Genomic DNA, 13783 nt, shown 5'->3' on the forward strand with positions numbered 1-13783 from the left:
CTCATACCATAGAGGATGGAAGCAAAAGAAAAGTCAAGAAATTTGGGGAGTTCAACTATACATATGGCAGAAATCTACTTGTCTTGCTCATAAAACCATGTCTTGTTATTGTTTTATGGATTTAGGTGAATGTTGTTAGTGGGTCTTCTTAATAGATCAAGATTCACCACATAATTCTCTTACAAAGCTTGTAGCCTGAGAGGAAGGCAGCAAGTACATAAACTATAAAAGAAGCGAAAGACAAGCACACGGAGGCAACCGAAGCATTCCAAACTGAACTTCGAATTTCCATCTGTTTGATTGATGGCACAGCAACTGAAGATGCTGAAACAAGCACATATCCTGCCAACTGATACATCACATTACTACCATTCATAACAACAGATAGTTGCCTTCCAATGCATAACCAATTTCTATTTTGCATGTATATTAATAAAAGGATACCTGATCAAAAAAGAAGCTGATGTAGTCAGATGCCTTGTCTGAGATGCATATGCCTCTGTGAGCAATATCACATATATTTTTGAAGATCTGATAGGCAGCATATATCACTGATAAAATGTTTGCAGTGAAGCAGTACCTATGCACAGTAAGCCACATAATTCATGTCAAAATCCACATCTTTAGCTATTAGGGGAATAATCACTTCAAACTACACGAATATTGGGCTGTTTTAGCTTTGCATATGAACTTTAAAGTTTGTTCCAATTTACACAAATTTTACTTTTTTAGGTTCTGCATATGAACTTATAAACATCACTCATACTTCAGATTTTTTTCTTAAATTCCAAATCGAAACTGACACAGCAGCAACGTGGAAAAATCAAGATTTTCATTTTGATATGGGATGGAAATCCAAAAATCCAAAGTAGTTAAGTTGGTATATTCTCGGACAAGTTCCACAATTCATGTGAGAAACCAAAACATCCGAAAATTCGTGTATTTTGAGGCAAATAACCTCGTATCTCTGTGTGCAAAACTTTTTCAAACACACACTTGTCCTGAATCAACTTACAGTAATCCAGGGTATTTCTTCAGCTTTGAATTTGTTGATGGTAGTGCAACCAGGGAGAAAGCAGAGCCAAAGGAGAAGAGGAGAGCGAGAAACCTAAGGAGGAGGCTTGCGGTCTGCACTGGAGGTCTGGAGCTCCACCTGGTGGAGGCCACGGAGAATGAGAATGGAGACGGCGTTGGCAAAGGAGGCTGTGCCGGTAAGTAACCTGCAACTGGAGAGACTATAACACCAGACATTGATCCCCACACTCTATAACTGCAGCATGCCTTCTCCCATTTTGCTTCCTATGCTTACCTGCTCTTTCTTAAACAAAGCTTTGTAGCAGACTTTCTTGTCTAACATACTTTATATTCTATTAGTATCACACAATTTGGCAATCATGAATCATTAGTTTAACAACACAGTCAACGCTGAAAATACAAAACATTATTAAGATTGGTTATATTTTGCATATGCTGATTTAGAGTACTGTGCAAAGTATTGAGGGAATTAAAATTATTGACTTTATGTAAACCTGTGACAAATGATTTTTTTAGCTTGTAGTTCATTTTTTACTAGTTGGTGATCAACAGTTGCTGCTATAAATTTTAGAGTATTAGGTGATAAAGTAGGCTGACTAATCTACTAGTAAAAAAGAGAGAATATCCCCCCAGTTGCATTACTTGTATTCCAATAATCAACCTTTCAACCTGAGAAATCAAGAAAAGGTGTTATTACAATTTATTGTGAGAATGAATGACTATTTATTAGTAGTTTGGATTTTTTCTGTTCACCTAAGGAAAAATTATAAAATACAACATACAAAATACAATAAGCTTGGAGTGGGGGAATATTTGCCCAGAAATGTGTTGTAAAATGTAGAGAATCGATTCAAAAGGCACGACGCATAACTGCAGGTCGAGAGCTTGCTTAGCAGAACCTCCTTGCTGGCTTCAGATCAAGGCTTGGATTTGTATCCCCATGGATTCTGGCTTGCCCACTTCCATTGGTCCCTACACATTTCATCGATGCCATATTTCGCCCTAAAAAATACGTGGAGAAAAATAGGATTAGAGATCAAAATGGCTAGCAATTTTATATGTAAACATCTAAGAGAAGTAAGGTACTTACTTCCAACCAAGCTCTTTCTCAGCTTTATCTGTTGATGCATAAACAGCTGTTGCATCTCCCGGTCGTCTTGGACAGAGTTTAATAGGAAGCTTCTGTAAGAAGCGAAAAGTGTTCCTGAGTATATAAACTAGTCTAGCACGTATAGCATGTTTCATGTTTTTCAAAGGAAAGGGAAGGATATACATTTACCTTTCCCGATGCCCTCTCGAAAGCAGCCACCATTTCAAGAACGGATGTGCCACGGCCAGTCCCCAAGTTGTAGGCAACGCAACCTCAAATATAAAACACGTGTTGGATGAATCAATAAGGTGAAGTGGAATTTTGAATGCCAAAAAAATATCTTGTAATATGTGGTTGTTTGTTATATGGATAAACTAGCGTATTCACCTATGCCATTGCTCTGCAGAAGCTTCTCCAGCGCAACCACATGGCCGTCTGCCAAATCCATAACATGGATGTAGTCTCGGATCTGTTTAGGAGAAACTATCAAATATAATATCTAGGAATCAAAATATAATATTCTAAAGAGTTTGAGTTTTTTGTGCTAAAAAACGTACGCGATGGATCACATACAAAAACTTTTAAAATCAAGAATGCAGTTAACATCCCATACTACATTAGATTATCCTACATACCGCGCTACCATCAGGTGTGGGATAATCGTGCCCATAAACATTTAGCTCAGGCAATCTACCAACAGCCACTTGTGTTATATAAGGCATAAGATTATTGGGGATTCCCTTAGGGTCCTCTCCAAGCATGCCACTCTCGTGGGCCCCAACCGGGTTGAAGTATCTGAGTAAAATTATTCTCCATTTTTGGTCTGCCTTCTGCAGATCTCGAGCAATTTCTTCAAGAAAGAGCTAGTGAAAAAAACAAGAAAATGTTTCATTTAGTACTCAACTCAAACAACATTTTCTTGAGACTCAATCGTGAAATCGCAACTGGTCTCAAGAGGAAAAACCTTTGTTCGACCATAAGGATTCATAGCCTTCAACTCGAAGTCTTCAACACAAGGAATTTTATCGGGTTGACCATAAACCGTTGCAGACGAGGAGAACACCAACTACACAAAGATCATTTCTTATGTCAACAGTGGCATGAGTAAAGATAAGTTCAGTCATAGTCATATAGCTATATGCCGAAAGCAAACTAGTAAATACGACCATTGCTGATTTTGTCATAGGAAAGGCCAAGACTCATAAGACACTACCAATCCTACACGGCATTGTCCCGAGTGGGACGAGTCCATCTAACCCAACAACATATCATAAGACTAAGACTAAGTTATGTCTACTCCACCAAACTGACAACCCCCAAGTAGATCATGTCAGCATTATCAAGAGAGACAGATCACCATATCTTTGTGATAAACTCGGATTTTAACTGTTTTATTGGACATTAAACATGATCTTTTGTGTGCTTTCATTGCATTATCTTAGAGTTTATGTCCATATTTCACTATAAATGTGCTTTGATGAGTTTATCTAGTGTTTGAAGTTAAAATAGGTAAAAAAGGGTCAAAATGAGCCAAGACGAGGCTGAGGTCTGCTTCAAACGTTAATCTGCCTATCAAGATGGGGTCCAAATCCTATTTTGAGACGACCGTTGTCTTCATCATCGAAAGAGCTTCGCGTGGGTACCTCACACGTCCCAATCGGAGTTCGGATGAGAGAGATATGACCGATCTACGAAAGCCGAGCTGTCCCAAAAAATCTCACGCGGCCGGGTGAATTATTACCCTATAATTCCACCCGGCCCGGGGTGTCGCAAATTGGTCAGAAACTGGTCGAAAATCATCACACGGCCGGGTGATTTTTACCCTTTATAATTCCACCCGGCCGGGTACGTTGTTTTGGCGTATTTTTATGCCAAAAATGCGATTTTTTGAGGGGGATTAATTAGAGAAAAGGGCTAGGGTTGCAGTCTACGCGATTGATTCTACACCTACCGCCTCCAACACTCACACACACCCCAAGAACACCATTGAGAGAGAATTGAAGATTGGAGACTCTAGATCGGAAGATTGAAGACTTCATTCCATAGATTCGTTCCACAGGAGATCTTAGTATCTATCTTTCATGTTTTTGTTTGGATTCTTTGAGTTTGACTTGGTTTTCTCCATAAACATGAGTAGCTAAACATTTCTTGTAGAATTCTTGGTGATGATGCACTGATTTCATAGTTTTTATCCAATTAATTTTGTTCTTGTCTTGCTCTTGTAGTTATTTGATTATTCTTGGGTTTATTCCTTTCAATTGCTTGATCACCACTTGATTGTGTAGGATTAATTAGATTAATCGGGAAATGAAATAATTAATCTGGAAATAAGAATAAATCACAACTTAATACAATAGAACTCGGGAGAGTTGAAGTTTTGAGTGAGGCCCTTGACCTAATCGAGCTTTTGGGAGTTAGGAGTTTAGGATTAGAAGGGGGACTTCGATCCTAGCACCTAATCTACAGGTTCTCACCTCAGGAGGGGGTTTATTCTATAATTGTGGTCGGCTTATTAACTCTAGAGACACCAAAAGGTAAGACAAATCGATTGGATAAGAGCTTGGAATTGTGCATCGGATCCTTGAGTTCTGCAATTTTCTCCATATTATCTTCTCACATCCTTTTCACACCGTATTTCCTTGTTCTTAATTGTTACTTGCTTACTATATGCTTTTATTAGTTGTTATAACAACCAAACTTTTCGTGATTGTCTAGATAGTAGTTGATTTTTGTTCGTGGTAGTTAAGTTGATACAAAATTGTCTCTGTGGGATACGATACTCTTGCTTACTAATTGTTACCACTAGCCTCGTACACTTGCGGGCATCACTTGTGTTAAAATAAGTCGAGTCACTTTGCATAAAAACACACATCACATCACAACTGCTAATGAATCATGTACTTATATGAAGTGACATTATAACACATACATTCCTTTCAAATTATACCAAACCTTCTTTAAAGATGGAGCTATTTCACCAGTTTTGTCACTACTAGTATCTCACAAGATTAAGAATAACATACCTTCTTACAGTTATACTTTGCCATGACTTTGTATAAATTAATAGATCCAACCAAATTGTTGTCGAAATATCTCATAGGATTAGCAACACTCTCACCAACAGCTTTAAGCCCAGCAAAATGGATCACTGCGTCTAATCTACCAAAAAGTTTAAAACTTCCAATTATACACTCAACACATTTGAAATATACAAAAAAGTAGATAAACCAAGAAAATGTTATAGTAATTACTTGCTCTCAGAAAACAATTTCTCCAAATCGTCCACATTCCTAATATCTCCCTGCAATCAAGACAAATAATCCAAAAACCAATATCACAATCAGAAAAAAAATCTTGATACTAAATAAATTAAAACATTATTTTTCTAAAAGCAACTTGGAATATACCAAATGAAAATCGAGACTTAGTTGGAGAGTTAGAGTTGGGGGCCGACCAACTGCCTGACTCTGTCAAGTGCTTCTTCGACGGCATTGTCGAGGTTGTCTAAGACAGAGACCTTGAAGCCCTCTTTGAGCAGCTGCACCACTGTGTGTGAGCCGATAAATCCAGCGCCCCCAGTCACCAAAATCCTTTCTTTCGTACCCATTTTGTGATCCTGCTGATATCATCAATGAAGCTCGCGCCTTATTAGTGTGTACGTGCATATCTTGATGTTGCAGGATTTGGGATTTAAATAGAAAAGCGATGAGAGTTGAGTAAAAGAGGATCACGTTTTGCGTTATTCGTTCTGAGTTATTACTTAGTTGATTCTATACATTAAAAAATGTTTAGTGATTTATTTCAAAAATTCATAAATCAAGCTTGATTTTGTCATCTTATAATTTATTTGAAATTACAACAGAAAAATGAGCAAATCGGCTTTGATTTTATGAATTTTTTTGAAATTAAAAATTTCAATAACATTTTTAATTGTATAAAGATTAAACTAAATAAATAAATTGAAATAAATACTGATAAATGTGCGTTAAACGATAGCAGTGCTCACATAATAAATGGTATATAGCCTATCATTCCTGGTAGCTATATATCCCACGTGATCAACTTTAACCAACTAATACTACCAGTCACACTAAAGGCAAATAAGTATATTTAAATTTATAGTATAATTTTTTAGACGGTTCTCCGAAATTTGAGGGACATGGCTTGACGTGGAGATACGTGTGAATTTAAATATTCCCTAATTCCAAAAAGTTCAAAGATAACGATGTTGCTTTGTGTTTAATTTTTATAATTAAATTGGCAGTTACATATTCTTCAATAAGCGCATCCTACTCAAAATTCTCCTAAGGTAACGATTTTTTTTTTTCTGGAGATAGATATTTACATAGTTAATTCAAATCAATGGTTGTTAGATACAAACGGAAAACATGAAGTATTTGAGACTAGGCCAAACTTTTCTGATTAAACGTTAAATTATGTTGATTACACATATATCTGGCATGCGAAATAATATAAGAGCCTCACCAAAACTAATCGATCAGAAAAAACCGATTTAATTTGTTGAATTAATCACAGCGTTAAGATTTGTCAATCAATAGATTTCATAATAAGCTGAGGAGAAATGACAAAGAAAAAAAAAGCAACTTGATTTAAATTACCTGTGTTGATTTGAAGATATTTCTCAGCGTAGATCAGCCTTCTTCAATGTAGAGTATTGGGTGATAAGAACTATATATGTTAATAACATCTGTGATCATAATTAAATCTCCAATGCTGTATTAAAGTTTAGAATGTGTTCGAGTTTATATAGACTTATATAAACGCGTCAAATTAAAGACTGTCAACTTCATATTTTTTGAAATTATATGTAATTTCATGAAACTTGTTAACAAGACTTAACTTAATCTAATAAATTTATAAAACAATTGTCAATCGTAGATTAGCCACGACTTTGGTAACAGATTTATGTATACGTATACCATGGCGTGGTTTGGTACTACTTGATTGATAACTTCCGAGTTAATTAATCTTAGTCACATTATATATTGCTATAAATCAATATTTATGCTTATTGAATTTAATAATTACCAATTTGTTAACATGTTTTAATATTTTTTATACTATTTTAACAAGACATTCAAAATAACCCATAATTATAACACGTCTCATTATATAAATTTAATAAATTAGCATTTCTCTCAATTTCATCGTACCTACTTCAAATATAAAATTAGTGTTTTGAAATCCCATACCTTTATCAAATCATCTACGAAAATTCTTTGTCACACTCAGTTACCTAATTGATTTTTTACTAATAGACGTCAGTTGTATTATGTGCAATAATCGAGTTTTAAATAATAGACGATATATGTTGCCTACTTTGATCCTAGTCGTACTTTGGATAGACACTATTACTTATATCTTTATTTGTAGAGTGTATAATGTATACACGTATGTGTGCATCAGAAATTTCTATTGTAATTTCTATGTAAATTAATATAATATGATCAATGTCTTTGATTAATTGATCTAATTAATATCTGCTTGGTCGGCAATAGAAGAATTTTCGATGAAATTTCTCTCCATAATCTCATATTGACGTGTGTTTGGGAAAATGGCAATTTCAGTTTTAGATTCTTTTTTTTTAAAATAATTTGGTCCCTATCGGTAAATTGGACTAAAGGTGTTTATTTGTCTTTTTAGATACTTTTTAAAATAATCGGTAATTTCTCAGTTATAACACATTTCTGCTGCGATATAAAATTTGCTCTTTTAGCTGGAACGTTGAAAGGAGACGAAGTTGTATTTGTTGGTTTCTGGGATTATAAGAGATAAAAGTCGGGCGTAATACAAACTCAAAGAAGGAATACAAAAGGAGAAACTGAACTAAAATTACAACTGAAATTGAAAGAGTAACCGTAAATAAGTTTAGCCGAGTCGAGGAGGCCTCTTCCCGCAAGACGAGATACGCCCCGGTAGTGCTCTCGGTTTGGCGTGTCGTCCCCAAAGGTAAAACGGCTATGTCTCTGGTGAAGCAGCACCGCAATCAACAGAGCTCCGGCGAACTGGATGGAGGAGAGGGCAGAGCTTCGACAGAAAGACAATGCAGAGAGAGGGAGAGAGCTTATGCTTGTGTAATGTGTGTCTAATGCAGTGGAATGACTAGCCTATTTATAGGCCAAGCCACCATGCAGGGTCAACCAAGCCATGAAGACTCATCATGGCAGATTCGTAACCGCCGACGGTTACGAGCGTGTGGCAGGAGTGTGCCTTTCGCGTGCGGAGCGTGTGCTTTTCTCACGTGGCAGCTCTGACTGTGTCACGCGACGACGTGTCAAGCCACTTGGATTGCTGACTCTGCGATGGTATAAAAAGATTAAGTTTGGGCTAGGGACAAGCCCAAGCACCAAGCCCAAAGACCACCCAAAGACCAATTGCCAAGATCCAAGATCGGGATCGGGATTGGGCCCGAGGCCCGCGACCGCGACCACGGGCACGGGCGGGCGGGCGGCGGCGGCGCGCGCGTGTGGGCTCTTTCACCCATCTTGGTCCACTATAATTATTAAGTAACATAAAGTCACTTAATTTAAACACATTAAAATATGTGTTACTTCTCCTATGTGGGTTAATTAACACTAGTTAATTATTCCATAAACTCCAACTCCAAGCTTTAATTAAAAGCTAATTATGCCCAACTTTAATCCACCATTTCTCACTCACCGGAAATCGGATTTGAGAATGTGAATATACTACATTTATCTACGTAAAATGTAGATCGACGCTATATCAATTAATTTCACAAAATTAAATGTCTCGTCACTTTTATTATTTGGTCAAAATCCATTGACCGGGCATATTTAATCCATGATTTTTACAATCCCCCGCATGAGTGGAAATAGCCGAATGCATATGCATGCAGACACAAGCTCAACCCTCGAGAGGTATATAAGCATAAGGATAGGTAGTTGTTGGCTTTGAACCTTCCATAGTCGACACCATCGGATACACAGACGGCTTAGTAGCGCGATGCTTTGAACTAATCCCCCACGGTGTGCACCGAGACAATGGTGTTAACGCTTAAATACCTCTACCTCATCCGTTCTCACGTTTTGTGTCCATTGCGGTCTTGGACATCACTTTGGATTCATAAGTGCGTTTTTATGAAGCGACCACACTTCGCACTTACATAGGTGATTCTTAGTCAAGTACCTTGCCATACTTGGTCTCTTTGAGAACTCCATCTCTTTGAGATCCTTAAGAACCATTAAAAGTCATAGACTTAGCATTTACCACTAGGCAAGTTCTCCAACACTCTATTGCTCTCTAGGGAATAAATATAGTGTAGTGTTTCTCATGAACTCTCATAGCTTAGTTGTCCCTTTGAACCAAGTTCTTGGGATCTCCAGTCATCATGGTTGGGTTACCACTATGATAATTCTTTAGTTGGTGGATTTCAAACCCATTCCCTCTAGCAACTTATTCATTTGATCACGGTTTAACCCTTTGGTTAGCGGATCCGCTAGATTATCTATTGACTTCACATAGTCAATTGTAATTACCCCTGTCGTGATCAAATGTCTCACGGTGTTATGTCGTCGACGTATATGTCGAGACTTACCGTTATAGAAACCATTGTTTGCCCTTCCAATAGCCGCTTGGCTATCGCAGTGGATCAGCACTGGTGGCACTGGCTTAGACCAACATGGAATATCTTCAAGGAAGTTCTTAAGCCACTCGGCTTCCTCACCAGCCTTATCTATTCCATTGTTGATCGGGCTATACATGTCTGTTTTGTAGATTTCCACGATACAGCACCTCTCCCAATAGTAAAGACGTATCCACTTGTTGAAAGTGAGTCTCTGTTATCGGATATCCAGTTCGCATCACAGTACCCTTCAAGTACCGGGGGGTATCTCGAGAAGTGTAGCCCATGATTTTGAGTATGTTTTAAATATATCAAAACCCTCACAAGAGCTCTCCAATGCTCTTTGCTTGGATTGCTCGTGTAACGACTTAACTTGTTCACGACACAAGCAATGTCAGGTCGAGTGCAATTAGTCAAGTACATAATGCACCCGATGACCCGTGCATACTCTTCTTGTGCAACGGGCTCGCCTTTGTTTTTGCTCAAGTGAACGTCGAGTTCAATTGGAGTCTTAACCGGCGCGCCATCATAGGCTTTGAATTTATTCAATATCTTCTCAACATAATGTGATTGTGTTAAGATGATTCCATCAGACGTTCTTAGAATCTTCATTCCAAGAATTACATCGGCTAGACCCATGTCTTTCATGTCAAAGTTTCTCTTTAACATGGCCTTTGTATCGTTAATTACTTGAGTGTTGCTCCCCAAGATTAACATATCGTCAACGTATAGACACACTATAACATGGCCGTTATTAGTGCTCTTGATGTAGACACATTTGTCGCACTCGTTGATTTTAAACCCATTTGATAACATCACATTATCAAACTTCAAGTGTCATTGCAATGGCGCTTGTTTTAATCCATATAAGGACTTTACGAGCTTGCATACCTTTTTCTCTTATCCAGGTACTACAAACTCTTCGGGTTGTTCCATATATATTTCATCTTCTAGTTCACCATTTAGAAACGCGGTCTTTACATCCATTTGATGAATCTCAAGATTGTGCAATGCAGCAATAGCGAGAAGCACTCGGATAGATGTAATCCTTGTTACAGGTGAATAGGTATCGAAGAAGTCATGTCCTTCCTTTTGTTTAAAACCCTTTACTACTAATCGGGCTTTATACTTATCCACTGTTCCATCGGCCTTAAATTTCCTTTTAAGCACCTATTTGCAACCTAGAGGTTTCGCACCTTCAGGTAGATCTACCAACACCCAAGTGTGGTTTAGCAAAATTGAATTTATTTCGCTTTGAACAGCTTCTTTCCAATGCAACCCATCTGAGCCATCGAAGGCTACTTTTATAGATGTTAGTTCTTCATCTAACATAAAAGCAATGTAGTCAGGACCAAATGTTTTTGGTGTTCTGACTCTATTACCACGTCTTAGTACTGTATCCTTTGGATCGGGCCTTGCACGCTTGCGCGATTCAGGTTCCTCATCCGCTGATTTAGAACTAGTGGCTTCTTCTTCCACTGGTTTAGAACTAGTGGTTTATTCTTCCACTTGTTTAGAACTAGTGGCTTCTTCAATTCTTGTCTCAGAATTGGTTGAGACTTTTTCCTTGTCTTTGCAAGGAAATGTATTTTCGAGAAATACAACATTCCTCGACTCAATTGTTGTTCCTACTGTGATAGTCGATATTTCAGACTTGTGAACAACAAATCGATATGCACTACTGTTAAGTGCATATCCAATGAAGATGCAATCAACCGTTTAGGTCCGATTGTAACTTCTTTGGGCGGAGGAACCATCACCTTTGCCAAACACTCCCACACTTTGAGGTATTTGTAGGATGACTTTCTTCCCTTCCACAACTCATAAGAAGTAATATCTTTTCCTTTGAGAGGGATTTTATTCAAGATATAGTTGGCTGTCAAAAAAGCTTCTCCCCACATGTTATGTGGTAATCCTGAAGTCAGAAGCAGTGCATTCATCATCTCTTTTAGAGTTCGATTTTTACGTTCTGCAACACCGTTAGATTGTTGTGAATATGGAGCAGTTGTTTGATGAATTATACCACTTGCGTTGCATAACTCCTCAAACGGGCTACATATTCGCCTCCTCTATCGCTTCGAATCGTTTTGATTTTACAACCAAGTTGATTCTCAACTTCGTTCTTATAATTTTTGAACGTTTCTATTGCTTCATCTTTACTTCTTAAAAGATAAATGTAGCAATACCTTGTGCAATCATCTATGAAAGTGATAAAGTACTTTTTACCACCTCTAGTTTGCACCATCTTTAAATCACATACATCCGTGTGAATTAATTCAAGGGGTTTTGTGCTTCGTTCAACTGAGTGAAACGACAACTTAGTCATTTTTGCTTCAAGACAAATTTCACATTTATCTTGGGTATTCACTTCATTAGCCTTTAGTAAATCTAAATTCACTCATCTTTTAATGGCTTTTGAATTTACATGTCCCAATCTACAATGCCATAAATTTGAAGACTCAGTCAAATAAGAGGAAGTAGATGCTTTATTATTATTAGCCAATGGCTTTGCAACACTGCGAGTTGCCACACTAAGCTTGAAAAGCCCATCGGTTACATAACCTTTTCCGAGGGATTTTCCAAACTTATACAAAGCAAACCTATCAGACTCAAATACAAGTTTAAACCCCATATTAACTAGTATTGATCCTGACACTAGGTTCTTGCGGATGTCCGGGAAATGCAGCACATCCTTCAACGTTATTGTGACGCCAGACGTCATCATGAGGATCACATTTCCGATGCCAAGGACTTCGGAGGATGCTTGATTCCCCATGTTGATCTTCCTTCCTTCAACCGCGGTGTAGGAGGCAAACTTGCTCCTATCTGAGCAGACATGAGCAGTAGCGCCGGTGTCGATGTATCAGCCACCATTGTTATCAACAAGGTTAACATCTTCAGTTATCACAGCAATAAGGTCGTTCTCGTCCCAGTCCTTGAACTCCTTCTCAACGACGTGGGCAGCCGGCTTCTTTTTCTTGCTGCGGCAATCCTTTGCAAAGTGGCATGGTTTGCCACATTTGTAGCAGTCGCCTTCAAACTTCTTTGAAGGCTACTTTCCCTTCCCTTTGTCATTTGGACGGTTTGGGCGAGGGCGTTTGTTGGATGGACCGCCCCGCTCCAACAGATTGGCTTTGGCTTCATTTGGGGTGAAGCCCTTAGCCTTTTGGTCGCTTTTGCGCACATCAGCCTCAATGCGCAACTTCACGATCAAGTTTTCAAGGGTCATCTGCTTTCGCTTGTGCTCGAGATAGCTCTTGAAGTCCATCCAGCTGGGAGGAAGCTTGTCAATGATCGTGCACCTTAGGAATTTATCGGGCAAGGTCATCCCTTCAGCCACTAGTGCGTGGATGATCATTTGGAGCTCTTGGACTAGCTCCATGACAGGTCGAGAATCGGCCATCTTGTAGTCCATAAATTTGGAAGCTACAACTTGTTCAGTCCCTGCAGCATTATCTATGCTATACTTCTTTTCTAGGTTTTCCACATTTGTTTAGATGTGGTTACATTGGAGTAGGGATGTCAATCGGGCCAGCCCACCGGGTTTCGGGCCAACCCTATTCGGGTTGAGGGTCAATCGGGTGCGGGCTAATCGGGTTGTTATTTTTTCGGGTTATAAAAGTTCAGCCCTAACCCTAAAAGCTCGGGTTTCGGGCTAGCCCATCGGGTTAATCGGGTTGCTACCGATAAAATTAACATGCGATCAATCCAATAAATAATGGTGAAAATTAGTTATATTTATAAAATGTAAAATATTTAATTATGATAAATTTGAGATATATGCGTAAACTCAAATATTAACATGATCAAATACTAATATTTGAGATTTATGCAACATAAAACATAAACATTAAGAAATTTTAAAGCATGTTTAGAAATTTAAATATATTTTTTAGTGAATTTGAAGTTTCTAGTTCATTTATCTATTATTATATTAATAAAAACTTAATATATAATTTATATATTTAATATATAAAATGGAAAGTTATTTTTTCAGTAATATGTATTATAAAATAATCAATGAAGTGTCGAATTAGAGTCAAACAAATAGA

At 37.9% G+C, this 13783-nt stretch overlaps 2 protein-coding genes and 1 pseudogene across 3 annotated transcripts in view; all 3 read right to left on the reverse strand.

Moving 5' to 3' along the window:
• LOC121769144 overlaps window positions 1-6851 on the reverse strand; it is an 80587-nt gene extending 73736 nt beyond the window's left edge. Inside the window, exon 1 of the mRNA XM_042165855.1 lies at window positions 6745-6851. The gene's annotated coding sequence lies outside the window, so the exon portion shown is untranslated. The remainder of the gene's footprint in view (window positions 1-6744) is intronic.
• On the reverse strand, window positions 84-1512 carry LOC121769146 (CASP-like protein 4A4). 2 transcript variants are annotated; one of them, XM_042165858.1, is made up of 3 exons: window positions 1016-1512; window positions 445-580; window positions 84-349 (listed from the first exon to the last, which is right to left on the reverse strand). In XM_042165858.1, the coding sequence occupies exons 1-3, from the start codon at window positions 1249-1251 to the stop codon at window positions 164-166; spliced, it is 558 nt and encodes a 185-aa protein (XP_042021792.1). In that variant the 5' UTR covers window positions 1252-1512; the 3' UTR covers window positions 84-163. The 2 variants fall into 2 exon arrangements, with proteins under 2 accessions (XP_042021792.1, XP_042021793.1); XM_042165859.1 differs by having other exon boundaries at window positions 207-342.
• On the reverse strand, window positions 1641-5736 carry LOC121769142 (annotated as a pseudogene).
• Window positions 6852-13783: the final 6932 nt, after the last annotated feature.

Source organism: Salvia splendens, chromosome 15 (assembly GCF_004379255.2).
Source record: "Salvia splendens isolate huo1 chromosome 15, SspV2, whole genome shotgun sequence".
In the NCBI taxonomy this organism is placed as follows: Eukaryota; Viridiplantae; Streptophyta; class Magnoliopsida; order Lamiales; family Lamiaceae; genus Salvia; species Salvia splendens.